At 40.3% G+C, this 22,330-nt stretch overlaps 1 protein-coding gene across 3 annotated transcripts in view; it reads left to right on the top strand.

The window, feature by feature from the left end:
* The window catches only part of PECAM1 (platelet and endothelial cell adhesion molecule 1), a 37,882-nt gene extending 17,333 nt beyond the window's left edge, over positions 1-20,549 (top strand). The window contains exons 10-14 of one of the 3 annotated variants that reach the window (XM_080629224.1): positions 759-786; positions 2,179-2,249; positions 3,362-3,430; positions 8,448-8,504; positions 19,981-20,549. In XM_080629224.1, the coding sequence (XP_080485350.1) occupies positions 759-786; positions 2,179-2,249; positions 3,362-3,430; positions 8,448-8,504; positions 19,981-20,000 (245 nt within the window). In that variant the 3' untranslated portion in view covers positions 20,001-20,549. Of the gene's footprint in view, positions 1-758; positions 848-2,178; positions 2,250-3,361; positions 3,431-8,447; positions 8,505-19,980 lie in introns of those variants that run through there. The other 2 variants (XM_080629225.1, XR_013957993.1) reach the window with 2 other exon arrangements.
* Positions 20,550-22,330: the final 1,781 nt, after the last annotated feature.

Here is a 22,330-nt window from a genome sequence, read left to right as displayed (position 1 = left end):
CCTGAGTTAAGCTACAAGTGTGCTGGAGCTTTCCAAGTGTATTGGGCAAAAAGGGAACATCTAACTAATGGTGCTGGGAAGTCACTAGTAGAGCAAAGGTTATTGGAAATAGGCCATAATTGCATTGTTCTGATGCAGTTCTAGGTCTGGAATTCAGTCCTGTGCAATGTGAAAGCAGAAGGGGCCTGAGGGGTTTTGGGGTTTAGATCCCTTATAGAACTGTGACAATTTGATTTGGGGTCCCAACTCAGGTGTTACTGCAGTGCTTCTCTAATCCTCAGGAAACAAATTTGAGAATATTGGGTTGTGGAGTCCATTTTTTGTTGGGGTTTTGTTTGCTTGTTGTTTTGTTGGTTTTTTTCTCCTTTCAGCTGTAATACATTCTCACGTAGGGATTTGTCTTTTATCAGTAAGGTGTTCTTTCAGATCTTGTTCTGTCAAAAACCAAGTAAATCTTGTTTATCCTGTGATACGCAGTACATTGCAAAATATTGGGGAAAATCTGGGGTATCTGGATCTCCCAGATTGCTTAAATTGGCCAGGCTAAAGTCTCAGGTTTGGGATCTCAGGTTCTCTGCAAGAGACCTTTAAGGGACTGGGTGATAAATGGGATGTAAGCCACTGGGTAATTTATTCTGTGATAGTCAAGAGAAATGATTCTGACTTGGGTAGATAATCACTATACTTTTGATTTTTACTTTTAGATTATTTTAGTTGTGCAGTCTATTAATAGATGCTTTTATTTTTCTCTTGTCAAGCTAAAGGACCATCCATGGAGATGTCTGGGTAAGACGGCTTGCTGTCCTGGTTTCAGCTGGGATAGACTTAATTTTCTTCCTAGTAGCTGGTACAGTGCTGTGTTTTGGATTTAGTATGAGAATAATGTTGATAGCAACAACTAAACCATCAGTGTGTTAAGTAGTGCTTACTCTGAGTCAAGTACTTTACAGTTCCTTGTGGTCTGTTTGTGAGGAGGTGCACAAAAGGCTGGGAGGGAGCAGAGTCAGGACAGCCGAGCCTTTGAACTGGCCACAGGGATATTCCGTAACATAGAGCATTATGCCCAGTGTAGAAACCGACCAGATGGTGGTTAACTGGGATGTATTGGAAACTGTGGAACCTGAGCATGTAAATGGTGCATACCCCCTGGTTTTGGCTGGGATAGACTTAATTTTCTTCCTAGTGCTGGTACAGTGCTGTGTTTTGGATTTAGTACTAGAATTATGTTGATAACACACTGATGGTTTAATTGTTGCTCAGTAGTGCTTACTCTGAGTCAAATACTTTTTGGTTACTCATGGTCTGTCAGTGAGGAGGGGCACAAGAAGCCAAGGGGGGAGCAGAGCCAGGACAGTGACCTGAACTAGCCACAAGGACATTCCATAACATAGAGCGTCATGCCCAGTATAGAAACTTGGCGGGGTGGCCAGGAGGTGCTGATTGCTGTTTGAGGATGGGCCGGGCATCAGTCAGGGGGTGGTGAGCAACTGTATGGAGCATCACTTGTTTTACTTGGGCTTTATCTCTCTCTCTCCCTCCCTTTCTCTCCTTTTTTCATTACTATTATTGTTATTATATTTTACTTTATTTCAATTATTAAACTTGTCTTAGCCCATGGGTTTTACCCTTTCCTGATTCTCCTCCCTACTCCCACCTGGGGAAGGTAGGGGAAGTGAGTGAGTGTCTGTGTGGTACTTAGTTGCTGGCTAAGTTAAGCCGCAACACTTGCTATATAGTAATGGTGAAGTATTTCTGTTTAAAGGGCTGGAGGCCTTCCACCATAGGAGTATAAGTTATCATGCACACACCTGCAGACAATAGATGGTTGTGCTTCGTGTACCACCTGCTAACACAACAACAGGATGAGGAAATACTCTAAAAATAGGTGAAAAAAAAAAACCCCAAACAGCCTAGAGAAATAGAAGAATGTCAGGCTTGCATTGGAATGCATTTAGATATAGAGTTAAAAATACAGAGGTCTGAAGAGTAATGGAAGAGGGAACATTTTTTGCCTTAAAATTTGTTTGTGCTTCTCTTAAAGAGAAACACAAAATTTTAATTAGATGTAATATTTAAGACTATGTGGTAGTTAGCATAGACAATGACTGATCTTTGCGTAGCATCATGTTTTTGTTGACTGCTATTGGATAATTCCATCAATTTTCATTTGCTTTTCAGCCCTACCTTGGCTACTAACTCGACAAGTGAAAAACTGACAAGACAGCACAATGATGGAGACTACTATTCAGGTAAGATATTTTGTTGTAAGACTACTAGTAAGTTGGTTTAATTAAACATTTGTTTAAAGTTTTGGACGTACATGGTTGCTGTTTGGATAGGATCCAGTGTTCTGGGATTACCTGGCAGAATGTTACTGGTATTCCTCTGTATCTTCTATCATTTTGTCTTTGTATAGTTTTTTATGAGCACGTCTTATACAAGATTGGTTTATAAGTCTGCTCAGGCACTTCTACCAAGCAATCAGTTCACAATATTTCAGATGAAGAACTCATGGTTCTGTTATCAACAGTTTTAACACAGCTGTAAGAAAATTATTTCAGAGAGGAAATCTAAGTTGTGGCACATGGACCTGTGATGTGGCCACAGTACAGCGACATTAACTTGCCATGGCTGGGCAACTTTTATTACAGTGCACTTCACAAAGATGGGTGGACATGTTGTTTAGAGCACCTGATAGAAACACAGTTCCCCCTGGGGTGTTTTTTAGCTAATTGTTTAAAACCCCCCATTCTTCTCACCTGTGTTTATGAATGTCTTGGGTGTGAATCTAAAAATAGAATTTCTCATATATAAATAACCATAATGACAATAGGAATTGCAGCTGTGTAACTCATTCATTTGACTGGCTACAGTAAATATTTTGTCAGCTCAAATTTTGATAGAGTATTTTAGGTTCAGGTTACACTAAGATAGTGAAAATTACATGAAATCAACAGATGAGAGTAAAGCTAATTTTATACTTAAAGAGAAAATAGATGAGAGGAGCTGGAGCAGGACTATGGGAGAATCTCAGATAATTCCCTGCTCCATTTATGTTGCACCACTTTTGAAGGTGTTAAATTGAAAGTAAGAGATTTAGGCACAATTTGCATGTCCCACAGTTTCAGAAATCTGGCTTGAGTTGGTCTACTGCCTTTGGGATTGGAATGACCCAGGAATGGGTTGGTCTTACAACTCTTAGTAGAGTAACTTACATCTGCCATAAGTAGGGCCTGATCCTGCACCTATCAAAGTCAATGAGGACTTGTCCATTAATTTCAGCGGCAGCAGGATCAGGCCCACAGCTCAAATGAAGTATGCAGTCCTGCAAAGAAACATCTTCTTGATATTTTTGGGGCAGGACCTGACCTTGAGAGTGCTGAGGTGGAGTATACTGAAGTTGAAGTATCAACGCTTGATCCTCACAAAGGTAATAAATTCTCTGGCCTCTATGGTTATGTTTTGGGAGCAACTATGGGCATACTGTTATTCTCTGACTCTGGTCTGATAGTGGCACCTGTGAATGTAAAAGCAGGTTGTGTTTTCTGTGCATGACAGTTTCATGTAAGTAGTGCTCCTCAATCTAGACGATGCTGTGGCAACCAAGCTATTGTTCATTGCAGCCCTTCTTCCCCTAGGATCCTCTTGTGGACTTGCCCTTTCCACCCACATGAGGTTGTGCAGAGCAGGTGGAACTCTGAGCAGAAGGCAGTCTGCTGTGAATCTTCATGTTATAGAACCCAAATTCACTGGGAGCCATTCGAAGTTAGCTATGGGGTAGGATAATGGAGAGAACAGAAAGCAGTGGAATTTCCTCCTTTATAAAGGAACCAGTTGAAGGGTCAAAGCTGTAATTCACTTGTGATAGAGAAGGAAGATAGACCAGTGTAGATTTAGTCCCTCTGTTTGGAGAGGCCTGAATTTTGTGACACATTAAACACAGAAATGAGAATACTGATGTCCAGATAACTTTGGATCTTATGTGTAGTTCTTTGGTAACAGTAACCAGACCTCTTAGTATGAGGCTAAGGTATGTGTCTCTGCAAGCTTGATGGAGGAATGTCCACTGACATTTATTTTCAACATCCAAATGCACACTTCAGTCATCCTGTGTCATATGCCCTTCTGTTGAAACCTGTTAAATATTTCCAAAACTTATAAAAGGTTTCAAGTAGCTGTGAGTGACTAAAACCCATGAGGAGGATTTATGCTGTGCTCTGGCTTTTTTGCTTTAACCAAATGAGAAGCAGACTGAGGAAGAAATAAAAAAATCAGCTTTTTCCTGGTAGGAAGGAGGCCACTCACTTATTTCAGAGACCAAAGGCATGATTGTTTAGTTAGTAATAAGGATGTTTGGGCAGAAGTGCTCAGTCTTGCTTGGCAGCAAAGCTCTGCCAGAGCTGCTAGTCCTATTCTTTCTCTGTTTTTACTTGCTGGTATCATTCATCACAGAGTTTTCCCTGTGTTCTGAGTGTGCTGTTTTTCCACCCCTGCTAAATTCTGCACTGAGATGCCATAGTTGACATACTCTTTTTCAGAACAGGGCTAATACTGAATTGTTCCAACTGTTTCTGAGGAGCCACTATACAATACAGTGGTGCAGAATGGTAAAGATATGCTACTTCATGGTTATTTAAATTAAAAGCCCTATAAAATACAAGATCAGCATCTCTAAAAATAGCCTTTTCACCCCATCCGTGATATGTAACACCATTCCATTATACCAGCCTAATAAGATAGTATCTATGCTGTGTAGACTGAACCCCATTAAGATGCAAAATAATGTTTATTAGACAGTGTGTAAATGATATCAGATTATTTTAACTGAATGCTGCCTCATGTTACAGACCTATGTCTGACACACAGAACATTAATTGCTTCTGTAAGACTCAAGTGTGCTTCAAGTATATTGAGATATGATAGCTCCCTAATCTATTCCTTTGTGGTACCCAGGACACAAGTGAATGCTTGGCAGATGTATGCTTTGGATATGTAAATAGCAACTGCACTGCAAGTATTTAATGTGTTAATCTCTCAGAGCATCTTGAGGGTGCTGTTTAAATGACAGGATTTGTATGAGACCAATTTGCAAGATTAAGTCTTTCAGCTCTGCATTTCCTATCACAATGAGAACAGGATGAGATTTAGTCTTGAGAAAAGAGAAGCAAAGCCAAGTTCCTTTATATACCTGTGTAATAATCATGTGCACCCAGAAAAAGAAGTCAGCCATAGGACTCCCCCCAGTCCTGCTGCCACATTGATGTGACTGTACAAGTTTTGTTTAAAATAGTCATAATCTTTCATGTCTGTCTGTGGGTTATGACCAGCCCTTCTTAGCGATCAGGCCTTTCAGATCATCACCCTCTCACACCTCTTTAGATTCCGCTTATTTTCTGAATGAAGACGAAGTTCATTGGAACTAGATGATCTTAAGGTCCTTTCCAACTCTAACTATTCTATGATTCTATATCATGCTTACCTTTTCTCTAAGCATTCATCTCTCCCCTAGCAGGCTGCACGTACATTCTGATTCCTTCTGCCTTTTGAGGAACTCCAGATTTCTTTGATGTCTCAGGACTAACTTAATTTGTCTTCCCAATCATTTGTTCCTCCTGCCACTGTTGTCAATGTTAATACAAATGTTCATCTCAGGAGTCCTATTTTGTGTGTTGTGAAAGACTACTGCAATAAGTGCTGCAGTATCTAAGCTATTACAGTAGCCTTTATGTCACTTTTGGGAATCAGGAATAATTGAATGTCTCCTCAAAACAAGTTTACAATAATTGCAGAAGGGTGAACATCTTGTTTTTGACAGTAAAGAACTACTTACATTTGAAAACAGTGTTTTCACCCTGATTTTCCAACCATGTCTGCATTACCTCCTCATTTCTGAAGTACTTTTTAAGACAGTGTAATGGTGCATAGGCTATTGCATCAAGAACTTTATATGTACTATGCTTCTTCACTGTCAGGGCTCCTTACAGTGTTACCGATAGTGAGTGGTGAGCTTGAGAGAAGCAAAGTTTCACTGCTTCATTTTAAAACTTCCATGTGGGAATAACTTGATACCTCTTGCTTGAAGTAGGGATGAAGATGCCACACAAATCCGAGGTAGATCTGGGGCCACTCAGTCCAGCTCTTATTTGGGGTAGTCACAGTGGATTGTTAGCTTGATATTTAGAAGAGTAGCAATTCTAGAGAATGATTAAATTCAGGAGATTATATGCTAGCCAAAAATATAGTGCTTATCTTTTCTAAAACCTAGTTGTGCAAAAAGTTATTTAGACCCTTTATTGTTAATCCAAGCAAAACCAAAGGCCAGTGCTAAAGTAAGATCAGGAAATATCCCTGAAGTGAGAAGGGAGAAACTGCTAATCAGGGCTGAGAAAGAACATGCTCCTTCTTTTACTTTTATGGCTGGTTACTTATCTGCAGGGTGGCAACACTGTAAAGTTAGTGGAAACAAAATGTCAAATCATCCAAGTAATTTCTCCAAGCACGTTTTCTTCAGTGCTGAAACTCCATGTGGAAAATTAGCCAAGAAAATATCGCGGGCAGTGGCATTTTATCACAACTTAATGAAATGGTCTGGAAAAAAAAACCAGGCAAGCTGAGGAAATGCCTCCTACCACTTCCCACAGAGCCAATAGGAGTAGATTTAGGACTGTCATCTGCTAACAAATGTATTCCAAACGAAATGAGCTGTTAAATTCTGAGAAGATTTCTTCTTACTTCACTGGGAAGTGAATTGATGACTTAAGGAATAGCCCATAAGCACATGAAATGCTCTGCAAGACCTTCAGACTAATCTGCAAAGAAAGTTAGTGCCAAAACTGTGAGTTTGGGAGCTGTGATTAGGTACTCAGTGAAGTGTAACTGCTACTGTCATTGCAATTAATCACAGGTTTGCAACTCAATTCTGATGCGTGAGCTCCCAACCTTTAAAGGATGCTTAACAGAAGTAAAACAAATGGAATTAGCTTCGGGAAATTAGAATGTTGGGTTCTTCAGCGAGATGCAGAGCAGTAACAGTCCTGATTCTGGGACTGGCTGCAGATCAGTTTGTCTGAATTGTTCAAATATTTTTTTAATAGCTAAAGTACAGGGCTCTGTCTCCAGAAATGTGAATTTTCTTTCCAGTTTCTTGCAGTTTCTCTAGTTCTCACTTTAACTAGAAAAATCTCACCTCTTGGTTTATTGAAGAGCCACAGAAATTGGAGGTGATATTGATAGAATTCTGAGGTTTTCTAAGATACCCAGTTTAACTGAAATGAATGAATATTGCTAAACTGCTTTGAGATCCTTGAACTGCAAGCTCCTAGACCCTGCCTGCACAGGCTTTATACCAAATGGAGAAAATGATTTTAAACGCACAGAGTTCTATAGTGCTTTGCTTTATAATGGTTGCCCAGGGATTCTGTATCTGGAAACATGCAAGAAATCAAGGAAATTGTTCTAATCTCATACTAGCCAGAGCTGTGTTTACACTGACATAGATGAACGGAGTTCTTGCTATTTCCAGGCCTTTAGACACAGCTCTGAGCCTTCCCTGCTGGGGTAAGTGCCTGCAGTTTGGAATTAAAACTCAGATAGCAAAAAGGGAAGAGCTTTTGGCTTTCTGTCTCATACAAAAGCAGAGGTTTACAGGAGTCTATTTGTAAACCCTAAGGGACTGAAAAGTAGTGTCTGACACTAACATTGCATTTGTATCTCAGCTGTGTCCTTGGAGGCACAAATCCTCTCTGTCTGCTTTTTCTCCTTAATTTCTATCTTTCTATCTTTCCGAAAGCCTTCTTAGCCTTCAGTCTTGCTATGTCCACTTGATCTCTGTGCACTAAAGGAATAGTCCACCACACTGAGGAACTAAGAGGAGACCTTTCCCAGACAGCACCTAAACAGAAGCTGTGCAATGTGAAATCTGCAAACATTCTTCTGAGACACTTCACAAAGAACAGCAAATAGACTTTTGTGTGTGTGTGCCCAGGCTAGTTGTCAAAAGTGTATATAGTTAGTCTTCCAAATGATAGATCTTCTCAGGTACAGGATCTCTAAATCCCTAGATCAAAACAAAGGTCTTCCAAGCGATCCAGAGGAACTCTTCTCTAGTGACAGATGTCTCAGTAAAATTAAGGCAGTATCAATTTGAGAAGATTATTAGAATGTTAAAGTCAAATGTTGAAAAGGAAGCCAATTTTCATCATCATTTTTATTCAGAGGGAGAGACATCTCCCCTCTCAGAACCTTACAGGCTGGGTTTGGGGAGGGGGTGGGGTTGCTTTTTAGTACAGACTCCATAGGCTCGTTGCTGCTTGTGTAACTACTTTCTCTGAAAGTAAACCAGTGTGTTCTGTTTGTGTAAGGAGCTTTTCATAAGGCAGACAAAAAAAGAAAGTTAAAAAAGGTAAAAAAAGGAAAATAAATTGATTCTGTGCCAATACATTTTCCAGCTCCTGTACAGAAGGGGACTGAAACAGTTTATAGTGAAATCAGAAAAGCTAATAATGGTAAGTAAGATAGTGAAAAATTAAACACATAAAGGAAGTGTTTGTATAGAGATGAGGGGTAAAATTGTGACTGACTAGTTTAGAAGATATGTGCCATAAACCAAAGATGCAGGTCACATAGGAACATGCTGAAATGCAGCTACAAAACCACAGGTGCTGATGAATTGTACACCACTTTCATGGTTTCTCATAAACCAATCATATTTAATGCAGTGAGATTAATATTTGTAATATCTACTTCAGCACCCCATCTGTACTGTATCTGACATGTAGTTAGGCCGTACATCTGGGTCTGCATCCAGACCTGAACATGCCGTTAGGGAATAGGATGCTATGCTGTGTTACTCAAACTGCTCACGAACAATACTTGCCCTCTTAGCTGAGCATATTTGCCATGAGTTATAAAATATTACACTGGTTTTGGTATAACCCCAGCAAATACCTGTAAAGCCTCTCACAACAAACTCTAAAACCCTTTAAAGCAATCTGATCACTTCAGCAGGGTGGATTGTTTGTTTTAAGAACCATGAAAAATTATCTGAGCTCTATGTGCCAGCTACTCTGCCCTTCCACCTCCTGTAACACAGACTTTGTTTAAGGGCATTAGCAGCTTACTGGCAATTACTGCCTATAAATGTTCTGGCACTAATGAGTTCAGAGACAGTAGGTTAAAAAGCATTTCTTCGTAGTTTGACAAAGACTAAACCAGAAAGGATTTCCTTTCCTCTCATTGTGTTAGGAAGTCTAGATTTGTAAATATTAGGGCTGCAAACTGTTCAGGTTTTTTCCCCATCCACGTTACCAAGTAGCTTTGTTGTGTGCCATTTTTAATTTTGGATCATTGTGTTTTAATTTGCTATTTTTCTATTTTATAAGGGATTTCCCACCTGCTCTGACACAGTTTCTGGGGACTCTTCCATGTGAGGGTCTCCAACTACTTCAGAAAACATTACTTAATTTTCCCATGTGGGGACTTATAAAGCAATTTTTATCTCAATTTTGCAGCTGAATAAACAGATTAGGTCATTCAGTTAAGGCAGTGTGTTTAGAATGTGACAACACTGGGAACAGAAATTCAGAATCCTGACTCCTGGCTTGGTGCTGAGCCTGTGCCTTGGGCTCATTTGTAACAGTCTTGCAGCTAAAAGCAGAATATCCTTTACACTAAAGAATAGGGCATGGCGCTTCATGCAGGGTAACCTGGCAGCATGATGAGGAAAATCCAGCTCATGTTAGGGCTGAGCCCAAAGGTCATCAGTGTTCTGAAGCGTTTCCCAGTAAGTGTAAATTGCACCTATGACAAGTGGCAGAATCTGGCTATATAACCCTCCCTTGCTTTCTGCCAGGGTGTGAAGCTGGTTATTACACCTTTCACCACTCCTATTTTTGACATGACGGAAAGTGCTATACACCAGAAGCATATTTTGTGAGTTGTAGTGTAAACTCAGGGTTGGTACAGCAGAGATAGGATTCAAAGCACTTACAAGACTGTACTTGCCTAAAGTGGGAACTGCAATAAAATGAGATATGATTGAAAGAGTGAGGTGAATTAGCCAAATGATATGCAAACAGCCCTTAATCTTGCAGTCCACCTGCTCTTTTATGCATAAAGTTCTACGGTTTCAGTTATTCTTGGAAACATAGTAACAGTTTATTGTTTTAATCACGTCTGTTTTTCCTGACTGATACACAGGAAAAGTGTTTCAATTAGATAAGCAGTGCATCACTTAGCTGTGCAGTTGCTTTGGATAGCTACATCACAGGCTATTTAAATGTAACATTTACTTTGATTTTTGATAGGCTGTGTGATTGCAAGGTGGGAAAGTATAAATGCAGTGGAGAATCCCTAGGAAATAGATCTAACTTCTTCAGTACTTTCATATATATTAATGTAAGTATATCAAAGGCCTGTTGTGAAAGATGTTGAACATTACTAGTGGGTGCAGAAGTTGGTTTACCATTATGATCTTTGCTGTGTTTGAATATTCTTTAAGGTTTTTGGGCAAATGCCCAAGAGTACAATCTGCTTTGGGAAGTTAATGGTTCAGACAAATGTGTCCTCTGGGGTGATTGCCTGAATTTGGGAATTGATGTCAGCTACGGTTTGACAGATTTAACACCTAAGACTTACGTAACATTTTATTATGATTTGTTTCTGGGTAACTGCTGTGGTTTGGGTTTCTAAACTAGAATTGAGTGCCTCATGAGCAATTTTGTCTGTGCATTCCAGAAGTTGTGTCCATTAGGGAGGAAGCTGAAGAGCTCTCAGTAGTTGTTATGTCTGATGCAGTTCTTTGTGACTGAGCTGAAATACTTTTCCTCTTCATTTTCTGATGGCTCTCACTGCTGTCCCCATTAATGCAGATGCCACATCAGTAACCAGCTTCTCTTGTATTTTGAGTTCTACAGCAATTGCTTGTCCTTATCCCAAATCTTGAACCCATAGTGTAGATAATGCTCTGACCTTTCCCAGGCTCCAGGCCTTTGGCAGTGTGCTGAGCATCTGCTGTTACTCCTTTTCTTCTTATTTTCCTGGTATGTTATCTCCTGTCACTGTCATTTCAGTCTCTCCATCACACTATGGTAAGACTTTCTATCCTATCTGCTGTGCCGCTTTCCTTATTCCGAGCACCAGACCTAAAGAGTTGTTCCGGTAAAGATAGACAGAAACAAACTGTCAAATGCACATTTCAAATCCCAGAAGAGCTGCATGTGGTTAACTAGAGTTAACCTGTTAACAGTAGGAAAAGCAGGATATTTGCAACATTCAAGTCTAGTCAGATGTATTTTGATTGCAAATAAAATACAGATAGAGAATATCAGCCTCTTTATTTGGACACTAGATTTCCTCTGATACAATGAGAGGTTTAAGGAGGATGCTGGTCACTAGCATTGTCTCTGGAAGCAAATGAAGACATGAAGCTGTCCTTGCATTGTTACTGACAGGTTAGTTGAATTCTGAGAAAGGTTTAGTGTTTGGGAAGCTCACCCACATACTGATTTAAAACCTTTTCTTGGCCAATAGGCTGATACTTCAATAGTTTACATAAAATACTTAAAGCTTCAAGCCTCAGCTTTAACTCAAACCTTACATCCAAATGGCAATTTGGGGGATGGTTTCAGTTGGTACCGGTAAGGTCTATAACACCTTTACCTGTGTCCTTCACACCTACCAGGATGAACCATTTCCTTAAAATACTGCTTTTTCTGGTTGCTCTATGAAAAGGCCAGAGTATATTGGAGTTCAGGAATATCCATCCGGTCCCAGAGTTGTTGCTTTTTGTTCAGAAAGAACTGAGACAGTCCAAAACTTAAGCAAAACAGGCAATTGTCTAAATCAACAGACTGCCAAGAATGATAAAATGTCTGTGGCCCCGCTGCCTACTTTGCCTGTGCTGAAGTCCCAACAGGCCAGGCTGGCAGCTGATGCTCTTCCTGAGGGAAGGGTCAGGATGTGTCAGATACTAAGTTCAGCTGCATGGGTGGAGGCTCTTTTAGATGCATGATTTACTTCCATCACATCTTTCATCTTCCCAAGAGGCAGTAGGGGCAGGAGGACCAAGCATCTCTGTACTGGTTCTTTATCTTAACTCCATCTGTTCCCTCAGCATTGATGTGAGTTCTTGGGGTAGCACACTTCTGTTGATGTTACTGAGAAGACTAGAGACAACTCCAGTTCACAGATTTCCCTACCTTTTTCTCAGGGCACTCCTTATAGAAGACAATGTATTAGTGCATTCTTGCTCCTTCAGTGAACTTTGCCGTAGGTCTGTAGCAGATCCAAAGCTCACAGAAGCCAGTGATAGGCTTTGCACTGATCTTGATGTGCACTGAATTGAACTCATAGTGGCTTATTGCAAGATAGCTACTCCTAATTTCTTATTAGAAAATGGAAATCTAGTGAGCAAAATGCAGAGCCGGGCCCTGCTGGAAAAGTGAGTTGGTCACTTGCAAGCAACTGCAGTGGTGAGGCAGGAAATTGTAAGAATCCTATTGCAACCAACAATGTATTATGGAAAAATAAATATATTCCAGTGGAAAGAGGCATGAGAAACCCCCATTGCGTTCAGTGGTTTGGAACAAACTATTAGAAATCAGCTCTAGCAATCAGGAAATCTGCTCAAATACCTTCCTGCTGCTGAGCCTCAGGCTTAGCACCTCTGTACTGAGCCAGAATTTCCCACTGAAAGCCTTTTCCAGCATAAAGAAAACTCACAGGGTCTGAGGATTCGTTCCGTTATTCAAAACTCAGGCCTTATAAGCACATGCTAATTGCAAGCAGTCTGAAGTCGTACCAACAACCTGTTCCTTCTCCAAAATAAAAACTCTTTGGATCTTTAGGTTTCAAGACATATTCTAGACCAAAGCCTGGATCTATGAGACATTGACTCCAGACCAAAAAGCTTAAAATAGCCTCAGCCAAAAATTAGGCAAAACCAGATGGCTTCAGTAAGGCACAAATATGCAAGGAGCTTCTGACCTTGCCTGAACCTCAAATTCAGAGCTGAACTGCGTGCATGCCTCTGCATAAGATCTGTTCCCAAGTTGCCTGCCAAGATTCCCTGTTAAAAGCTACTGCTTCAATCAAAGGCTTGGCAGAATGTAATGTGTGTTTGTAGTTCAGCATCTTCAGCTGATGATCTAGCATCTCACCTTTCACCAGTGCTGGAATTGGGTTTGAGATGGATTATGTCTTGCAACTGATTTTAGGCACATATTCTTTTCTGTGTAACTTCTAGCAACAAGAAAGGGCAGAGCAGGTGGGGATGACAGTGTCTTGAATTCCTGCCATTAATATATTCTTTTGTAAAAATGTGTTCCTTGAATTTAAACCCTCACCAACTAAAAGCAATAGCAAGAGTTTCAATGCATCAGGGATGCAAAAAAACCACCTACCATTATCAGACTTGGGGACCTTTTAGAAATCACCAGCACAAAACCTTCATCTCTAATTCCTTTCGTGAAACCTGCAGCTTCTCAGTTGCCCTGCCATGAAAGCCTGACCAATTTTTCTGTATATGACTAGAATCCAGAATATCCCATTTACCTGGTTTTGAAAGGGAAAGCCAGGTATTATATGACAATCTCTCTGTTCTCTTTCATCACAAGAAAACCAGTGTGTTTCAGGTAAAAAACACCTCATATTTTTAACAGGAATGATCTAAAAAGGTTGAGAAAAGATTGACATAGCAAAGAATGAGCAAAAGCACCATACTCTGTGCTTTCATCGGGGGCTATGTGCTGGCTTACTTGATTGGTTCCTTTTAGAAGCCTTTCAGCAGGGCTTTGAAAGGACACAGATTATGACATTCTCCTGATAGAGATCTGACACTTAGCTAGAAAGCCACACTAGTTTGAATATGGGTGACAGATAACAAGGAGGCGGGATATCTGTTATTGTGACCTAGTGGCTTTGGGGTAGCAAACATCCCTTTGTTTGAAGTTTGGAATTTATACAGAATTCCTCATTTCCTCCTTCCTGTAAGCACAATACATTGTGAGAGAGAACTTAACTACAGCTCATTAATACCTCACTTCATAAACCTTACACAGAGTTTTGTCCATTTAAAGTCAAGCTTTGATGTAGCACTGGGTCAGCAGGGGTTTTTGTTCACTTCTGTCAGCTTTCAGACTCAAAAAGCTTTTACATGTTTCCCATGTAGTTTTTTATTTTGTTTCTTATCAAACTGGCTAATTTTGCCAAACAGTGAGATCAATTTTATACTAAAGTTTATACACTGGTATAAGGTGCTTTAATCCTAGAGGAAGGAAACAGACCTTGGCATTATCATCTGCAAAGTTCATTCACCTGTGTCCAGCTTCTCATTACTTGTGCTGGCTGGTAAGGGAGTTTCTAAAAGACCTTTATTAACGTCTGCTCATGGTGGAAGTACTTTTCATAATATCCTTCATTTAATGATTTCAGAGAACTTTTAAATGCAAACAGGTGTTGTGCCTATGGAAGGATCGATGTTGTTATCTGCTATTTAAAAACACATACTAAGAAAAAGCATGGATTCAGAAACTATCCCACATTTATAGGAAAAAATGCTAGCAAATTAACCCAGTGTCCTAATCCAAATGCTCTGCATTGAGCATTAAATGAACTTCCTTGACACATCCTCTCTGCACTGAATTTGATATACTCTTCCTTCAAGAATCGGGACTTATTTGTGTCACATGTGAAATATCTTAACAGATCGGACAAAAGAGCGCTTTAAACGAGACTTGAAGTCCTCTTCTAAAAGCAGAGTTACTTTCCCTGTGTCTCTAGATTGCCTTACTTTCAGAGGGCAAAGAAATACTAAAGTAGTCTGTGAAACTTCTGAATAGATAAATCACTTAACCCCGCTCAAAATACTAAGATCTAATCTTAAAGTTCACTGATCCTAAATGGAAGGAGCCCAGCAGCTCTCAGGCTTTCACTGGGAACAAGCATTTTTTTAGTAATAAAGCTTCAGGTGTCTTTGCAGGCTCTTACTTGGCTCTGAAAATTGTATCCTATACCGGATTTCTGTAGTATGTTATTTTCCTGGCAAGGAATTGGAAGGGGAAATATAATGCTCATGAGAACTTGCCTCTAAAAGGAAGACTCTTTTCTTGTCCAGTAACAGCTTGTCCTCTCTGTAGAGACTTCTGCTCTAAACCATAATCAGGAAAGCTGTCAAACATGTACTGTTCTATGTGGTCATTGCAAGGACACTGGTCCCACCCATGTGCTTGAATTAAGCTAGTGCTTGGATACTTCTTAGGACCAGAGCTTGAACCTTAGTTGTAGGCAGCAATTTTACATCATTGCAAAGTGAACAAAAAATGTTAAACATAAAAGTTTATTTTCTGGACCATAGAACTGATGACTCTGCAGTGGGCCACTTCATGATTTATATGTTGTATTTTATTTTGCAAGCCGTTAAATATAGGGAAATTGGATCAAGGTTATTGTGTATCTAGTGAGATAACCTTTTAATGATTTATTTGTTGTTGAGTACCTTCACTGGACAGCTGCTGGGCAATCCCTTCATATATGTTCTTACTGATCAGGCTTTCAGTATGACATTTATAGAATGGTCAGCTTGAAAAGTCCATGGAACAACTGATGTTTGGTAGTGCTGGTACAGGAGGCAGATGACAAATAATAATCTTCAAGCATTTATGTTGAACACCTGCACAGCTCTGGACACATGCCACAGATATTCATGCTAATGGAATGGCACAAGGCTGGGGATGGCTGCTGCTTGCTGCAGGTCTTGATGGACCCAGAGCAGTCAAGATTTGCATAGAAAAACCTGTTAAGTTGATTGATGTATCACTGGGGACAGAGCTGAATTCCAGTCCCATCTGTAAGATCTACACTGAATCTCCTTGGGATGTGCCTGCTCTCTTGCACACACACACATTCTGTGATTGGAATATCCAGAGAAGTGAGATCCTTCCTGAGATGTGAAATGAAGTTTTTACTTTGGAGTACATAGCTATGCCAGTTGTACTGCTGTAACCAAGAGGTGAGAATAGAACCATCCATCCATGGAGGATCTCAGCTAAACAACGAGGAGTTTTGTGAGGGTTCTGGAGGTGGTGACCAGCCTTATGGGGCTAAGAAGCCAGTGAAAAAAAGATGGATTTAAAGAGAAAAAGAATAAATGTCTTGAATGAGCTGTTACTCTTCTCTCAAGAGATCTAAGAGGCAGGGAACTTACAATTCAGCAGTACTTTTATGAATTTTAGATGTCTAACCCAACCTCAAACCATGCAGACAGGGTGGTTTTCTGCCATCCACTTTGTGACTTTGGAACTTGTACTTAAAAAGAAAAAGACGGACTCATAAATAAGAATCACAATAGCACAGTCTGCGTCAGCTTATGGCATCCATTTGAGTTTTGAAAGGCTCCATCAACACTCACATCCCCATGGGATAAAAAGGCAGCCCATTGTATTATTTACAGACACTGGCAGTGCACTGAAGGTCACAGATTCTGTTACAATAAACAGACGTATATTAACAGGCCAGTCAGGTTTATGGTATCATTGTCTCTCTTAGTTTAAAGGTTTGTTTTTAGTCTTTGCTCTCAATTTTCTAAATGTAATTGAAGCTGGACTCTCTTGTGGGTTGCACCAGGCATTTCTTGGGGAGTCCCAGAGAAGAAAGTGTGTCCCTGTCCTGCACAAAGGGGAAAATGGTCAAGAGTGTCTGTGATAGACATCTGGTGTATGCTCAGGGAGGAGGTTTTGTCCTTTTTTTCCCCCTACCCTACGTACTTTATAATGGACATTGGATAAAGACTAAAATTTTATGAAGATTCTGTTGTTTTCTTTTCCTGTGGCCAAAAATGAGAAATCTCTCCATGGCAGTATAATGAGGCTGCTTGAGTGAAAACACACTGACTGCCCCATGTGGATCACTTCCATCATAATTAATTGGGCTATTAAAGCTTATAAACCAGACAATCTATGAAGTAATAATGTTAGATTCAAGGGAGAAAAGTGTCAGCTGAGGGCAGTGTTAACAGTAGGAGAGTAATAAAACCAGTTATTCTGTAAAACTAATCCCATTTGCAGAACCACCCCAAAGAGAAGTAACCTTTGTAACACTTGCACTTCTTATTTTTTTCCTAGAATTAGCCTTAATTCAGCTCACATCCGTGACGTTGACCCCTCCTTAGATGCTGTTCTTCATGTAGGAACTATTCCTTTTTCTAAATTATTAGTGCTTTAAAGGACATAGCAAAAAAACCAAACCCAGATTCCCATCTTCTGCTTTTTAAATTCTCACTTCTATTCCTAATAAAGCCTGTGACAAAAAGATCCCTTTTTTGAACTTTCCAGAGAAGTGACCTAAAGTTGGACTGGACAGATAAAGTTCTTTAAAGATTTTCTATACCCCCTGTTTGCCTCTCAGCTCTTTTCAGGCATCATTGCTAAGTTCAGAAGATACAGGGAGCTACTAAGGTGCTTTCTATCATTATTTTCTTGCAACTGTGTTTTTTCTGCAGCTCATTTTGACACAATGCTTAACTGTGATGTATCTCAGAGGTTTAGTCCAAATGAGAAGCTGTTGATCCTACTCATGGAAAGGAAAATGCTCCTTATAAAGTGATCAAGAGGTTTAAGCTTCCTCCCAGCTGTTCTGCTTCTTTATAGCCAAATGAAAGATTTGGCTCACAGGTGAAATTGCTTTTGATCTGCTACTCCCTTAATTTGTGGGGAAAAGGCCTTCAGGAGCCAGGCTGGTCAGCTGGCATCTTAATCACATGAAATGCCATGCTTAGCTATAGTGACCTGTCAAAAAATTCATAGAATCTGACTCTGGAAAGTAATAGGTGTTCCAGAAGTGTGGAACAAAGGGCACCACGGCAGAGAGGAGTGTTTGGCTAAGACGTATGTTTTCAGAGACAGGAGGACATGCAACCTTTACAACTGTTTCAGTAATGATGGCGGAGGCTCGACATCAGATCCTGCTGTCCTTTTTGCTCTCTAAGTTCTGCATTGATCTTCCAGAAGTCAGGCAAAGCAGAGTACTACGCTGTGGAGAAAGATGAAGCAAATTTTAGTAAGTGCTGGCCCTGCTCCTGTGCATTTGCCCCTACATAAATTCTGTCAGAAATTAAAACAATCCAGCATGGAAATCTAGGAACTTTGCTTCATCTTCACTAAGACACCATTACAAAATTGGGCTCAGGGCTTTAGTAAACACTGTGTACTGACAATAAATGTTGTGTTACACAGAGGCATTGAAAGTGTTTGTATTATGTCAAGAAAGGTGGTGCGTTAGAAAAACAATCAGTTCAAGTTTGAATTACTTGCATTGTATAAAGACCCAATAGCAGTATAGGTTCTGACTGATTTACAGTCCAGAGCACCTTGAACCTGAATGTCTTTTAGGTCATTTAGTAAGGAGCCTAAAGTTTTGAGGTTGGGGGTTGCTTCCTTCTTTCTCCTCTGTTTCAGAAATCTGTATCTCAAATGCCATCCATAGGAAGTATTTGCAAAAAGAAATGAATTGCTTAGAGAGGAACTGGGAGGAGGTTTCCTTCCTGAAATCAGAGCTGGCAATCTTTCTAAGTTATTTAATGGTCCCAGTTTCTGAAAACATATTGAAGGAAATATCTTAACAATGAGATAGCCCCTTCGCCAAATGCTAATTGGTATTGTGTCAAATTTACCTCAGCAGTATGTTCTGACTTCACATCTCCTCTCCTGTTACCTCTTAGATTGGTGTTTGTTTGTTTGATTCTGTTTTAGGGGTACACAGAGGACTGGCAGCCTCAGCCAGAACACAGAGTACTTTTAGCTGACTATTTGTTCAGCCTGAGAATGCACCCTCTGAGACAGAAACCTGTGCAATTTAAATCTATTTGGAGAAATTTCTGGGTTTTTTTCAGCTACTTTTTCATCTTACTCTATTGACTTCAGAAGTATTTTGTAAGTTCTCAGTTGTGTTATTTCAGATTGCCAGTACAACATAGCCAGTTCTGAAGGGGCACCTGGCATGTGTTTAACTGTGCACAGCACCATGGCACAATAGTTTGAGACAGGAAATGAAGATGAAGGATGTGTCCATTTAAAATTGGGGGGGGGGATTTCAGGCAGTCAGGATATGAAAAAACAAGGTGATACTCTGAAATAAACACTGAATTATAAACCAGGAATTCCTGCCTCTGACTCATGGGGCAAATCCTTTGGGGGTAAGTCTACAAAAGGAATGAGGCGCCTCGGTGCTGACAGTCTAAACTATTAGGTTAGAGGCCACCGTGTACTCGCAGCAGGTATTTGTTGGGGGAAGACTTGCTTTGACAACTGATGTCAGGAAAGACTTGACAGTTGTAAATCCTCAGTGGACAGAATTATTTCTGTCACATAATGGAAAGACAAGGAAGTTTGGGATCTCTCTTTGCCCTTTCCCATTGGCTAGCGTAGAGGACTCCTCTGTCTGCACACTGCCTTTTGTTGTTCTCAGTGCCAGCTTTCTATGTCTCTGCTGTGTACGGAAAATAACCTACTCGAAGGAGCAGTCTCTTGCAGAAACACGGTGTCTTAAAGATGACCGCTGCATTGCTCACTGTTGAGATACCCAAGTGCTTCTTAGGAAAAGGTTTTCATTCTTGTGGGACTGAAGTTGAGCATCTATTAGTAAATAGGGGATCTGACTTTCAGATTTGTTGAGTGCCAGCGATTCCCCTAAGAATCCAACTTTTATCAGTAAGTGCTCAGTTGCAGATGTTGGTGATTAACAGTATTGCATTGTAGCCTGTAATTGTTAACCTGAATCTCCCACTGTCTTATTTCCTTTTTTATCAGATGAAGATAATACTAATATCTCTCCAGGGAACTGAGAGTATTTATTAGCTCATTGTACAGTGCTCTAAGGAATATGTTACTATATTTAATGTTTTTGTATTGATCAAAAAGGACAAGAGAAGGCAGGGGGACATTTATACTCATATTTTTTATTTCTTTTTTTTGGTCTTATTGCCAACAGAGAATACAAGGGCATCATGATGCTACTTAGAACTGTCATCTCAAAGATCAGCTGGGAGAAGAAAGCAAGCCAAGATGGAAAATGTTGTGAATGTTTCAAAAGCTTTGCAGCACTTATTTATGAGTTTACCAGGCTCTTCTTTTCAGAGTTGATTTCCTTAGAAGGGAACAATAGAGATGTCCCTAAAGCATTTAATGGAAAAAATGACAAATAAAAATTCTAACAGGAAAGTGGCTCTAGAAACCACTGACCTCGGTTCTCATCTTTAATTTCTCCTGCTAATGCGATTTTTCCTTTCTAGCCTCCAATTCATCATGCTCTAAGGACATAAAAGGGGAAGCTACATCTGAGGAAGTACCTTTACAGTGCAGTAACTGCTGTGATGCCAGTAGGATGTAGGAATGTTTAAACTTGCTTTAAACTAGCTAACTTGGTTATCAGTAACACCCTGCGGTGGCAGAACAGAGCGCAGCACAGGTTGCCCAACCATGTATGTACTTTGACATGATCCTGCAGCTTGAGCTGAACTCCCTGTGCTGCAGCAGCTGGACTGCTGGACCAGTCTTGGATGTAACACTGCCATGAGGGCCTAATGGAAGAGCGAGCTCTGGGCTCTCTTAAAAACTTGAATAACTGTTCAGAGGTTCAGTACTTTACCAAGTGCTTCTCTCAGTAGAGGCACAAATATTCTTTATTTTCACTAAATTTCTTTTCCCCTTTAGACGTTCTGATGCTTGTTGTTCATGTGATGGGCCTTCGAGGAATGATTGCCCATCACAGCTGTTTTGGATGACTCAAAGTATCAGTCTTCAGGTGGGTGGATGTGCTACACCCATGTCAGTGAGTTTGTAACTGAAAATCCTGTTATGTATAATCCTTATTCCTTTGACTTTAGGAGAGATCTGAAGTCATGTTTGTGTCCAGTTTGTCCAGTATGGAACTCCATACCTATCCTTTTTCTGTATGGTATAATAAACCACTAACATGGATCCAGTTTGGACCTGGATCTAATCTTTGCAGGCTGTGTTTATCTCAGTTGCTTTAGTTTACAAAAAGAATACAGAACAAAACAGAAAAAGTACTGTAGCCAACCCCTTTAACCAGCTGGTCTTTGACACTACAATTGCTCTCATTTTCTTACTGCTGATTAAATCACTACGAGATCTGGGCCACCGGTAAGAAGGTTCTCATTTTAATTAGAAAATAATGAAAGAGAGGACGTGGATTTGTGTATACGTACATAGTTACTGCTTTCAGCATTGCATCAAAGGCGCAGAACCAGCAAGAAATACAAAAGGGTTTTATATCCTCATTCCAAACGTTTAAATTTTCAAGCTCCAGTTACTGGCTAATATCTCTAATTTATTGTTCCTATGCAAATGTTCTTTGTATCATAAGCCTTTGACAAATGACTGACTCTTCTGTTGACAAATGTTCTTTCCAGCATCCCATGAGTGTCCATACAAAATGCATTAGTATAAGGAATGTGAAAAGGTATTTTAATAAAGAAAACTTTGAATTGAACTTCACACTGGATGTGGCATGTTCATGTTAGTGACTGCTTACAAATGAGTGCCTGTGGAATTTTTGATTGTGACGAACTGCATAGATATGTTGTGTAAATTAACATATGGAAGATGTCATCTCTGCAACAAGTGATTCAGAGCACTTAGCTCTGGTGTCAGGAACCAGTTTAGCAGCAGGTAAATGCACTCAATTGGTTTAAGAGCTGAGCGTGGGAGTGCTTATGTTCATGCAAGCATTGTGCTAAATTACGAAGGCTAAAATTCTTCCACAAACCTTTCCACAGCTCAGGGAAGTGCTTGCTCGCACTAAGCAGGTTCAGGCAGAAGCTTACTCACCGCACAGCCTTGCTTGCTTAACTTTACACTATCTTTACTGTTGCAGAACAGAGGTCTTAGGGATGAGATGCAGAAATGCTGTAAATCAACAGACTCTTTCTCCTTGCCACTGTTAATTTTGTTTTGTTTTTCATTTCCAGCAAACTAACAGCTGCTTATTTTCTTGTCTAACTTATCTCTGTGTGCCCTTTCATGGAAATATCAGTGATGATGTGCTGTCTGATTCGTGCTGAAAACTACCTGAGGGTACTGAGCAGCGTGGCCGTCTATCTGCTCTTGCTTCGGTGTCACCGGGCGAGAGGGACCGTGCTCGGAGCCGACCCTTACTGCTGCTGGTCCGGCAGCACCCGGCGCTGATCCGGTGCTGACCCCTGGTGGCAACTGACCTTGGCTTCTTTCTCTCCCTCGTAGGTTAGTGAATAGTTTATAATTGCTGGGGGCCTACTTCTGTGCAGAGTAAATATCCTGCTCATCGGTGAGTGAATAAA

The sequence above is a fragment of the Psittacula echo genome (assembly GCF_963264785.1).
Source record: "Psittacula echo genome assembly, chromosome: 14".
Classification (NCBI taxonomy): Eukaryota; Metazoa; Chordata; class Aves; order Psittaciformes; family Psittacidae; genus Psittacula; species Psittacula echo.
The sequence above is the reverse complement of the archived record's forward strand: the minus strand, read 5'-3'. Positions and strand labels throughout refer to the sequence as shown.